The 13,185-nt window shown below is 35.9% G+C and overlaps 1 protein-coding gene across 14 annotated transcripts in view; it reads right to left on the bottom strand.

The window, feature by feature from the left end:
- The window catches only part of DYRK1A (dual specificity tyrosine phosphorylation regulated kinase 1A), a 137,873-nt gene that overhangs the window by 77,664 nt on the left and 47,024 nt on the right, over positions 1-13,185 (bottom strand). For 8 of the 14 annotated variants that reach the window (XM_044750667.2, XM_070488855.1, XM_070488854.1 and 5 more), the window contains exon 2: positions 10,151-10,236. The exons of 3 other annotated variants lie outside the window; for them this stretch is intronic. In XM_044750667.2, coding sequence (XP_044606602.1) covers positions 10,151-10,160 — 10 coding nt within the window. In that variant the 5' untranslated portion in view covers positions 10,161-10,236. Of the gene's footprint in view, positions 1-8,679; positions 8,773-10,150; positions 10,237-13,185 lie in introns of all 14 variants that reach the window. 3 more of the 14 variants (XM_044750673.2, XM_044750671.2, XM_070488859.1) reach the window with 1 other exon arrangement.

Genomic DNA, 13,185 nt, shown 5'->3' with positions numbered 1-13,185 from the left:
AAAATATTTTATTTCACTTGAATCTACAATTCAAATCACTGCTGATAACACACATTCTTCATAACTCCTATTTGCTTGTTTAAGAACACATGTTCCTTTTTGAAGCAGTAATTACTTCCACAGACTTTCCACGAAAGCTAATACAGACAAGCTTATTCTATTTTATCAAAACCAAAGAGTAAATTATTTATGAAGCCCTTGGGAATCCCTTTAAAAGAGGAAATATAATACACAAAATAAAAGGTCACCACCATCAACAGACTGTTAATGGGTTTATTCTCATTTGTTCAACAAATAGTTGAGAATCGATTATGTTCCACGCATTACTCTAATAAGTAAGACAGAGTCCCTCCACATAAAAACTTAAAGCTCCCGTATGATACTATGAACAATACTAAAACGCAAACACAAACTGGAAGACGTATTAACAGTAAGTAATAAAGCAGGAACATACTGGTTAACAGTCAGGAGCCAGGCTCCTGGGTTTGCATCCTAGCTCCATCCCTTACTAGCTATGTGACCCAGAGCAGGCTACCTAACCTCTGGCTGGGTTAATCCTTGTATAAAGCTCAGAATTATCATCAAGAGAAAATGACTTGATAAATGTAAATCATTTAGAATAGTTCTTGGCATACAGTAAGGGTTCAATGAGGAAGCGTTATAAATTAAAAAAAGAAAAACCAAGAGAAATATCAGCAAAGAATATTAAAAGGAAATTCACAAAACATATAAATAAACATAAGAAAACATTCAATCTCACTAATATTCAAACAATTACACATTTAACGATTAAGTTATGTCTTGTCTATCAAACTGACAAACATTTTTAAATACCCAGGATTCTAGAGAACGAGAAAATTCTGATATGAGGTGGTAGAAGCATAAATAGTACTTTAAAAAGATACTTGAATCAAAAGTCTTAAAGGGGCCGGCCCAGTGATGTAGTGGTTAAGTTCACACACTCTGCTTCTGCCACCCCGAGTTCCCAGGTTCGGATCCTAGCATCACTCATCAAACCACGCCACAGCAGCATCCCACATAAAATAGAGGAAGATTGGCACAGACATTAGTTCAGTGACAATCTTCCTCACACACACAAAGGAGTCTTAAAAAGGTACATATCCTTTAACTCAGTAAGTGCAACTTCTAGGAATTGGACCTAAGGCAATAAATCAAAGATGAACACAGAGAGTGCCACAATAACGTTCACTTAACCATTATTTATGAATTAACTGCAACAACGGGGAATAGGTTAAACAGTAACTGATTTGTAGAATACTAATTAGCCATTAAAAATTATGCTATAAAAGAATATTAATGATGGAGAAATGTTTAAATTTTCAAAGAAGACTATAAAAAGTAAAATATGACTCCAATTTTGTTTCTTAAATATTGTTTGGAGGAGGCACATGCACATAACAGGCAATACATACCCTAAAAATTCACAAGGATATTTTCTGATTGCTTGCCTTAGTGGTAAGTTTTATTTTCTTCTTTTATAGAAGTTCTATCTAAACAAAATTTTTGTTTTTAATTAAAAATATATAAACTAATTTGTGGTGGTGCTACTTGTACAACTATACAAATTCATTAAAAACGCAATCAATCATAAAATGCATTTCAAGAAATATTTATACACCTACACACACTTTACTTATTAAAAAGGTGAGGGGTAGGAAAAAGTCCCTGCCTTCAAAGAGAGAAAAAAAATTACAAATATGTTGTGTTTTATTTAATGGGAAGAGAGAGAACTTAAGTATTTCAGATATCTTTCAACAATAAATTTGCTAACTATAACAAAATATTTTCCTACTATATCCATGTAAAAATGGATGTTATATAATCATTTCAAGCACATCAATATGAAAAAACAAAAGGTTAACTTTTTAGGTAACTTGGTTCCCAGAAAAAACAGTTTACCCCGTCACATTTTTCTTCTATGTACCCTGCTCCTGCAAATCCTTTCTGAATAACTCCAATTAAGTAGAAAAATCAGCATACTGCCAAGGTCTAATAAATAAAACACTCCTTCAACACAAATTTTAAATTATGTAAATGAGTTATATGAATTGACTGTAACTCTGATAATACAGGCAGAACAAATACAATTTGAGACGTTAACATGTTACTTGAGAAGACACGCCAATTTCTCAAATTAAAAGAAAATGTTTTAAATGCAAGCCCTGAATACGCATAAACAGCACGGCAGCAGGTGGGAGAGGAGGTCACAATAATCAAGACAGAGCACATCTGCACGACACGTGCTACGCGTGCACTCTGCACTACGTGTACTGTAAGGTACTTTACCAGTATCATGCTTCTTATTCCCCATGCGAAAAACTGACATTTGGAGCTTTGTATTTTGTTCTCATGGTTACCCCAAATCCCTACTACTTTCCTTCCTTTTCATTATCAGTCTAGGGGTGAAGGAAAACGACCTACTGATTCCCCTACTCAGGAACATCACTGAAATTTAGCTAAACTTTTTCCCCTCTCTTCTCTCTTCTCCAAGAACCTGATTTGAAGTAATATCCTTTTGCTCGTTTAATAACTATGAAAAGGTAATGAGTAACTTTACGCTAGTTTTATTTCTCCTCTATCTTCAATGCAGAGAATATAGCCATCACATATTACACTCACTCAGCCATCATTTAGTTTAAATTCCACAAGAATCTATTTAATGCTCTCCTTGTATCAATGTCCCTGCAGTCTCTGTGGTTGCCAAAGTTTACTCGCTAGTGGATTCCTTAAGAAGCGCTCAAAGAAACAGCAGTCCCCAAATTCATTCTCATGCTGAGTAACATTTTGTCTGCTGTCTTTATACTTTAGTCAACTGAGCTAGATATAAAACTCTTGGCTCTCATTTGTTTTCCTTGAGTATATCAGATGTCACTCCATTGCTTCTGGCATAAAGTGGTACTATCAAAATCAGATAATCTAATATTCTTCCTCTGAATAATGACTTGGGGTCTTTGTTGAGATACCCCAAGAATTTTCTTTTCTTGAAAGTCCAGTAAATTTTAAAGAGTATGTCTACATGCTGCTCATTTCTGGATCAATTTATCCAAGTAAACAACGTGCCCTTTCCAAATGTAGTGGCAAATCTTTTTTTTTTATTTCAGGAAACCTACTTAAGTTATAATTATTAGTATTTATTAAGTTTCATTGCTTTGGTTTTCTTCAGAAACCCTTATTACTTGTATGTTAAAATTTCTTTGCCCGTCTTTAGTAACTGTCACTTTCTCTAGAATGCTTCTTTATTTTTCAATTCTTTTGTTTAAACTTTTTTTCTCCCATTCATCTTTTGTTTCTCTGAAGAAATCTTCTGTTGTGTTTTGTCACCCTGTGTTCCTTCTAGTTTAGGCCTCATTTTTAAAATCATTTTTCCTTTTATTTCTCTTTCCTGAGTTATCACCACATTTCTAAGATCTCCCTATTCGGATTTATGTTGGTCTTTCATCCTTGCATCATTTTCTAAATTTCCTTGGGTTTGTTTTCAAACAGCAAGTTATAGTTTTCATTTGTTTCATGGACATTTCTTTCTGGCATGCTTTCGCTGTCCGCAGGAATATTATTCCACTCCTTATTCCTTTTCTCTTACAAAAATTCTGTGGGGAATTTGACCGTGATCTTTGGTGACCGTTTTCACATAAAACAAAACTTTTAGGAAACTAGAGTAGCTTTTCCAGCTTCAGCAAGGGACCTCTTCTGTTTTCATGAAGGACAGTGAAATTCAGGCTCATGAATAAGACAATTTTCCTTTGCCCCCATTGTCTCCATCCTGCTTGATTCTTTTCCCAAAAGTGTCTCCTGAATGTGGGGCTTTAACCAGGAAGGGAGCTTCAACTGCTAAGTTTTCAAAATTCACAGGGATCAGATGGCTCTAACCCCAGAGAACTCACTTTGAGTCCCCTGTATCCTGAGACCTCAGAAACATCTCTCCATTGCAGCTGCTCTCCTCACATCTGCTTGCCACACTTCACAGGCAATGTGCGGGCTAGCTCGGGGTCCTCCTGTTCTCGGGTCCATCAGACACCCTGCTGCTTCCTTCTGCATCATTCTGTACAAATGTTGACACCACGGAGGTCTTGTAGTCACTGGAGATCTGTCCTCACCCGCTTCTACTGGGTAGGTGGGGATACTGTTCACCTAGTCTTGTAGAAGGTGTCCGTGAGGTTTTGGTTTTGTTGTCCTGGTTACGCCATCCATTTTTAGGGAAAACTATGGAGATTCAAAAAATCTATGTCCTGCTGTCATCTTCCCATTCTTGAAAGATTGAAAAATGTCAATCATTCTTTTAGAGGTACATTGAGTAAATATCACTAAAATCTAAAATAATGAATATGAATCTATTTGCTTTCACCTGGGTCTTGAATAAAGGGACTAAGGTCTAAGAAATTCAACTTTACAAAGTGGCTAACATCAGGTTTCCCATCACCTTTTCTATAAATACCATATGTTCTCTTATGTGATCCATACATCACATAATCATTAACTTCTTCCTCTTAGAAATTAGATTTAAATAAAAAATATGAAACATAAAAGGAAAAGGAAATGGAAAATGAGGAATTCTTAAAACCACCTGAAGAAATTTACTAAAGCAGTTATTCAGATTAAGATATTTTTAAGCGGGGCTGGCCCAGTGGCACAGCAGTTAAGTTCACACGTTCCACATCTCGGTGGCCTGGGGTTCGCCAGTTCAGATCCCAGGTGCGGACATGGCACCACTTGGCAAAAGCCATGCTGTGGTAGGTGTCCCATAGATAAAGTAGAGGAAGATGGGTACGCATGTTAACCCAGGGCCAGACTTCCTCAGCCAAAAGAGGAGGACTGGCAGTAGTTAGCTCAGGGCTAATCGTCCTCAAAAAAAAAAAAAAAAAAAAAAAAGATATTTTTAAGCGTTAGTAGGATGGTAAAAATTGTTCTTTTTCCAAGTATTTATTGAGCACTCTCTACGTCCCAGGATCCCTGCTAGACAGACACAGGGCATACAATGAGGATAAGCCATAGCCCTCTCATCTTGAGGATGAGACTAGCTAGGACAAAAAAACGGTAAGCAAACATGTGCAAATGCCATAAAAGCATTAAATAAAAACCATTTACTAGGAAGAAAGAATCCTGCGAGAATATCTACAAAACTACCAGGTTTGTCACTTACTCTATGCATTTCTGAAGCAGTTGAACTTTTTCCTCCACTGAGGAGACACTATCACTTTTACATACCCTAAAGCAGAGGAGTCTTCTTTTTGCAGTTGAATTAGAGATTTATTTTTAACTACAATACTCAATGCTCACAGACGTATACTTGAAAGATACACATGATGTAATGCTAGAGAGTATAAATTGGTACACGTTCCCAAATGGCTTTCTGAAAAGCTGTATTAAGGGCCTTAAAATATTTCAAACCCTATGACCCAATATTTAACACTCCTAGGAATCAATTATAAGAAAATAATTTAACATACAACCAAACTTTTATGCACAGATGTTAGTACTTAAAAAAATGAAAAGGAAAAGTAAAAAAAACCCAAAAAACAATGTCTAATAAGAGATACTGAACTTAACTAAGAAATGATCATACAATGAAACAGTCACAAATCAGCATGCTTTAAAATAAATTTCTAAAGTAATTCACCTCAAAAACACTTATAATTTTGAATGCTCTGGATTTGTTGCAAGTTCAAAGCGACAGGAGATCACTACAGTTAGTTTTCGATGATACAGGGAAATGTTTATGATATAATGCTAGGCAATAAAAGAGAAGGTATGGGGCCGGCCCTGTGGCCAAGTGGTTAAGTTTGCGCTCTCCGCTTAGGTGGCCTGGGGTTTGCTGGTTCGGATCCCGGGTGCGGAGCTAGCATCACTCATCAAGCCACAGTGAGGAGGCATCCCACACAGAAGAACTACAAGGACCCCCGACTAGGATATACAGTTATGTACTAGGGGGCTTTGGGGAGGAAAAAAAGAGAGAGAAGATACAAACAATATAAAACAGATTCTACTCGAGCACACCAACTTGAATAATATTCAAGATGATCTCAATTAATCAAAAACAGCACTAAAAACAAAAAACCAGAAGAGAATGTGCCATAGCACAGTGGACAGTAGAACTTTGGCTAGGCTTTCCTTCTACTTGTCTATATTCTTATAAATTTCCAAATTTTTTCAGTGATTGTGTATCACTTAATAAACAGGGAGAAAAAGTAAAAGCCTGAGAGCAAAGATAAATCCAGTGGATTTAGCATTCACCAGAACCAATAAACTCGTTGAATTATTACGAGCAAAATCAGACTGCTTGGGGTTAAGAAATGAACGAGGCTAAAGAAGGGAGAACACATAGAAAAAGACCAGATATACAGGACCATGAGGAGAACAATTTTAAAAGGAGGCAAATTAGCAGTAAGTACTAAAATATTAAAATGTACAAACCTTTTGATTCCCCCAATGCACACTGCATATGAATGGGATTAAAGAAGTTCGGTTTTTTTAAATTTACAGATCTGATTTCTAATTGTTCTGCAATAATATGCCATACTCCTGTGTCTCTGAAGTAGGCAAACTTTGCCCTACAAAATTCACATTTTAAAGTGAGTTAGAGAATCTAAAATTAAAAACTCTGCCACATCAAATGGTTTTAAGTGCTTAAATGCATATATTTAAGAAATATGACAAATACGAACAAATAAGCACAATTTAAATTTCCTAGGTTATTCATCCTCAAAGAGTTATAGTTCTGTATGTTCTAGAACTATTTCAAGTTTTATTTTTTTTTGAGGAAGATTAGTGCTGAGCTAACCACTGCCAATCCTCCTCTTTTTGCTGAGGAAGACTGGCCCTGAGCTACGTCCATGCCCATCTTCCTCTACTTTATACGTGGGATGCCTGCCACAGCATGGCTTTTGCCAAGTGGTGCCATGTCTGCACCCGGGATCCCAACCAGCGAACCCCAGGCCACCAAGAAGCAGAACGTGTGAACTTAACCGCTGCGCCACCAGGCTGGCCCCTATTTCAAGTTTTAAAGTGACTAGCCTATCACTATTGTTAAAAAACAATTTTAGTTGTTAAAAAAGCCCATGTCGACAAAATAAAGAATGGTATCAACTGCTATATCCTACAGCTTTTCCCATAACATTCCCCTGGACGTTAATAGGTATAAATAAAAAATAAAAGGGAGGAGTCTTTTTATCAAATAAATTGAAAAAATCCAAGAGCCTTTATGTTAACATGCACAGTAATGTCTGAGGTAGTGCATTTTCCAAATTTAATTCATAAGTAAGTGATTCTACATCCTAAATAAACTCAATTTGGTTACCTCTTAATTCAAAGGGGTAAAGAGTGGCTCCTAAGTTCCCAGGATGACAGTGTGCTTGGGTAGAATGGTGTCACTCATCACTACGGGGAACAAATGGCAAAGGAGGGGATGTGCAGGACAGACATCCAGTAGGCAGTTACATGAGTCTGCAGCTCAGGAGAGAAGAGTGGGACACAAATGTAGATTTTGACATCATCAGCACAGGGGTGTCAGGTGAAACTGCTAACCAGAGAGAGCTTTCTGCTTTTGCTCTAGATGCCTTGAATTCAACAAATAAGTCTTAAAAATTGATCACAAACATCCACTGCATCATTTGTTTACGTATCTGCTCCTCCTTCAACTGAAATGTGTTCCCCGACTCCTAAGCACAGGATCCTGTGTGTAGAGTACCTACCACAGTTCCCAGTGCAAAGCAAATGTGAGCCAAATAAATGTTTGGTCACAAATGATTTTTCTTTCAAAAATTAAAACATAATCCAATTCCACCTCATTTATATTTAAATTGTATTTTAAAACATGCAAAAAGACCCTCAAATTAAACAAGTACAGGAACATCTACAAACACATGAACTAGAGGAACACTGAAGTGTGACTTTGGTTTAGTGTTCAGCAAAAATCTATTACTAAGCTTTAGCTTTCGAAGGATCAATCAGTCAATGCCTACTTCAACGTCCTTTCTATGAGATGGTATTAAGAGTGAGGTATCATCGCATCTAACCAACAGAAGTCAGTACCAGGAATGTCTGGGGAAAACAGAACATTCACTTTCAAGTATGCGTAAGCATTCTAGAAAAACCTTTCACTGGAAAACTCCTCATGAGCTTTTATGTGTTAATTCTGTCAGTGAAGTATAATAAATGTGTGCACAGTAATACAAGAGCAAACTGCAGCATTAATGACGACTAGGAAAGCTGTTAATTTTATATTCAAAAACAATTATTAACTTTTAAATTGTTAAAAGGGAAACATACCAACAGCTACATATATTAGAGAAAACCAGATCTTCCTTCTCGGGTTTTCCTTTGTAAGCCAATAAATGTTGATAACTTTTAAAGAATACACAGCCAAGTAAGGGAGACTCGATTACATCATAAATATAACCTGCGCAGAATTTCTGTGTTCTAGCATTCACAGAATTAACTAGATAACCTTTATAAACTGTATTTACTCTTTAGATATTTCATTTCATCCATAAGCCTTTAAAAAAAATGAGCTTTCTGGAAATTCTTCATATCTTGTGAAGATAAACTAGAAATAAAACAGCAACTTTGCCACTTCAAAATTTCATAAGGGAAAATTTCCAAAATCATTCATATTCATGGATAAATCTATGAGATACCCCAAAAACACTTTGTTCCTCTACTGACCTCAGTTGAAAGTGAGCATCTACTTGGTATAGCCAATGTGCAGTATAGTGCCCAAGGAGCAATCCGGGAGCTGACAGTGCTGAGAAACTGTTCCTGCACCAAAAGGTCAAACTTATAAAATGTGACAACAAAATGTTCATAAAATTCTAAATTTTTTTCTGTAAGTATTCCTAGTTATTTCTCTATGATGGTGATTCTTCAGCCTCAGGATCATGTTGATTTTATCAGCCTCTCAGCCAGAATGTGTACATAGTGTACCTCTAATTTGTACCAGCAAATACAGATGTGCACACCTGAGAGATGGGTTACAGGGGTGATTACTCAATCATCTTTTACTTCAAAAAGAATTACCATCAGATTCTTTGAGTCCCTCATGAATGTAAAATATTTGATCTATAATTTACAAATATATTCAAGCACATTTCTTCACGCAAAATGGTACAGCTGAGACATTTTTTGAAATCCCACTCTAAAGTCAAAAAATGGTAATTTTTTCCTTTTAGAAAACAAAGATCACCAAAAACAAAAACCAATCACAAAAACTTTAATAGCTACACCAGTAATATAATTAAATATCTATTCAAGATTTACGTAGTTACTTCTACCGCATTTCCAAACAGTTTATAAATATAATCAAGTAAGATTATCTCTGATAAGGTCTACCAATATAAGCCACTTGGTTCAACAAAATGCTCACAACTGACCTGATTTAAGAACATACAAGTTTAAAAGCTAACACTTTACCCATTAGCTACACTATATTTTCAAGAGTTTGAACACAGCCATAAATGGAGCAGTCCCCATTTTTCCATGTATGAATAAGATCACCTCAATTAATTACAAAGCAATCAAAAATATTCTTTCAAAAATGCCTTCATAATGTTTTACTATATAAATGACAAAAGGACGAAAAGGAAGAAGGGAGGAAAAAGAAAAGAGAGAAAGAGGGATGAAGGAAGGGATGGAAACAGGGAAGGAACAAGGAAAGAAAAAGTAAAATCCCAGACCATATTTTTTTTAAGGAATCATACATATGGGTGTAACATCCTTAACTGTCAGTCTTACTTAAGATATACCACTAACATCTACTCTCTACGCCTTTAAAAGATTTGCTCTTTTCTAATAGGGATCTGAGGGAAACATGCATTCAACCATAAAGGTGAGTATTTTATTTATTTTTAACAGAAATACTTCAATTCTCACCAAAGTATTAGCCAACCATTCACTTCTATAAAGGCCAAGTACTAGCAACTACTATGCTATATTTGTATTTACTACCACTATAAGACACTGATTATCAAACTGATTCTCAAAGTTTAATAAATACCCCTACTATCTTTGCATTTATTGATCTAAATAATTCTCCCCACTAATGCTGTTTATCAGAAAGCTCCCCCATTCAAAATATACCACCAGTTCCCACATTCTCTCAGACAGCCATAGTTTTACTGTATTTCAAAACTTGAGTCACCTGTATGCATCGTCTTCTTTCAAGTCTCATATCATCCTGATGGGGTGGGGGAAGGGAGGGAAGAGTCCAGCAGCAAAACTATAACACTGTGTGAAGAAAAACAGATTATGATAAGAGATAAGGATGCAAGACAATTACCCCTAATTGAGGAACATCTAATGTAACTACAATCCCCAAAACAGAGATAATATTACTAACAAATTCATTTACTAACATTTAAGTTTACTAGAAAATAATTTTCATTAATGAAAATCAATTACATATAAAATACAAAGTATTCAATTATCAGAGAGAAAAACAGTTTTAAAATCTGCCTATCATCGATGAAAACTGAACGCATTTCTAGATACGAAAAGAGTCAATATTCCACTATTCTACGTAATTTGGGGGGATCTACATTTCGTAAGCTCCATCAACTCACAAATCAGTATGAAGGGGAATTCACTTTTCATCGGGGCTTTCTATCAGAAGCAACGAAAATTACTATATAGGAAAGATAACATGTCAATCTACGGCTGTTATTTGTAAATTAGGACCGCTCCCTTAAGCCCTCTTTTGCTTTCCAAGTGGCTTCTCTTACTTTATTGTAATTCTTTCACTATACTTCCTACTTATTGCTTCCATTCGCATTTCATGACTGACTTGCAAATTCTATAATGTCTGACAGGAAAGCAAAAGCAATCTCAGTTGTTGTCGGCAACGAAGAGCACACGGTAACAGCAGAAGAGACAGACAAGCCCAGGCTAAAACCTAACTTAGAAATGAGTTTCAGTCTAAAACTTTATGTTTTAAATTGATACTGTGGAATTCAATAAGTATTCCTAATGAAACAATGTTGCTTATGTTGGCCACGTTCCCAGGCTAGCCAAAAGAAACTATTGATCCCAAAAGATATTACTGGTCATAGATACTGGGGAGCCTGCAGAAGACATACAGAGAGTGAACCAATTCTAGATCCTCTCTTTATCTGGACAAATTCTAAAATAGATTGTTTTCCTTTATTAGCACTCTCTCAACTGATGCCTGTCATTCCCTAAATGTTACATTATGGCATCTCGATCACCCTGCTTAATAATCATCATCCTTTCCCAAAAGTATGTTCCTAAGTTATCATCCAAAGCTCCTATTGCCTCAGTGTAGTTCAATTCAGGGATGTGATAGGAAAAAATGAAGTGAGCTGAAATAATTAACTTTTAATATCTGCAATTTTCAACAAGGATGCTAGTTAGCCCAAACCAAGCCCTAATTGGTAGAATTCTAATAGTATTACAAAATAAAGTAAGAAACAACTAAGGTAGTTTGACGAAAAACACTTTTAGGCAAGTGGGTCATAATAGAGATTTAAGTCTATACTTATTGCCCAAAAATATTTCTGCTTTTCACTTATTTCTCCTTCTACTTCTGAACTCCTGGGTTCTTTAAGAGCTTGAAGTCCGTGCTCTAAATAGCAGCAGCTGGAAGAGAAGCAGCTGGAGCAGGAGCTCAGGGACGGGTGTTTAAATGTAGGAATTATTTGTAAATTAGGAATTGCCTGGGTCTAAAATCATTACCTATATTCCAGATTCCATTCCTGAAGAACCTCTTTCAGTTTAGATGCTGCTACATTATCAAGTAAAACCCTAACATGGGACCAAGTGGTACCCAATTTGGGGGGTATATGAATAGATCAATGGACGAACATTAAAGTACTGTATTAAAAGCTGTATTTGCAAAATAGTATTTGAAACATCAAGATTAAAGATCTTTATTTCGAAGACATAGTTTTCTAACAATTTTCCCCTCATAATTGTCTTTACAATTCTAGTAGGGACCATAGGGAAAGAGAATGTGAATTAACCCTCTAGTTATGAACTACATATTATCAAATTCTTTAGGCTCTCAACATTACATTCTTCACCTATAAAATGTTACAACACTACCTACACCTGTCAACTTCAATGATTTCAATAGGAAAAGAAGGTATTACTGATACAAAAACACTTTATAAGAAGAAAGCAGAATCAAGTAACACACTACTATTCTTTCTATTAAAAGTTGTTAGAAATTAGATTACTTTATTGCTGTTTTAAATATCTGAAGATAAGAAATATGGGTGGGCCAGCAGCACAATGGATAAGGCATCTGACTATACGGATCATCAAAATTGGCCTGAAAACTGACATCTTTTAGAAAAGTCGTCCATAATCACTACTCATCTGAAAAGCAGCCTTTGGCAAAGGGTACAGCGTCTGAGTCACAAAATTTGCTGGGGATACAGGCAGCAACCAAACCTTCACATACTAAGCAATGATAAACTCCTTAAGTCTTGACCTTGGATTGCTTTAAATAAAGATTCTAGTGATTATTTCATACATCCTTCAGGTTGGTCGCTTTTCAAAAGAAAACAAAAAGCTTCTATTCGCTGAGGGTTTTACCACAATAAGTAGATAAAACACCAAATGTACTTTGCAAACTATAGACACAATTTTCTTTCTAAAGACGCTTAAAAACCCAGACAGTCATATTTTAAACTTTTCTGAGTAAAACTTTCAGTGTGCTTTTCATCTTTTCCCCTACAAATGAAGTCATCACAAATTAGAGAGCAAAATTAGATGCTAATGAAAAGCGTCTACTATCCTTACCACAGGAACCTCCCATAACCCTCAAAATCTTTTACAGTCTGTTTTAGCTGACATTTTGCCAAAAGCAATACAATGGTCTATGAACAATCTGAGCTTAAGTGGTTTTTGAAGGTAAACTTACAAACCACTTTTTAGTTCTCTGAAAATCAGTGCATAAAGTAATAGCATAGAGCACATCTTCACGGATAGCAGGATTTTAACAGGCTGTCTGAATTAAGCACATGCTATGCTCAGGTAAGCAGGCATCAGACTCAGTCTCTTGGTGTCTGTCTGTCTGTCCTGAGGGGCTAGGGGAGGAGGAGAGAATATCAAGACATCTATTTAAAAGCGCTGATATACACAGACTTATAAAATTAATAATAATCCAAAAAGACCAAAAGTGGCAAAAGTGTAATTGAAATGAATGCACTTGCA

The sequence above is a fragment of the Equus asinus genome, chromosome 18, assembly GCF_041296235.1.
Source record: "Equus asinus isolate D_3611 breed Donkey chromosome 18, EquAss-T2T_v2, whole genome shotgun sequence".
NCBI lineage: Eukaryota > Metazoa > Chordata > Mammalia > Perissodactyla > Equidae > Equus > Equus asinus.
The sequence above is the reverse complement of the archived record's forward strand: the minus strand, read 5'-3'. Positions and strand labels throughout refer to the sequence as shown.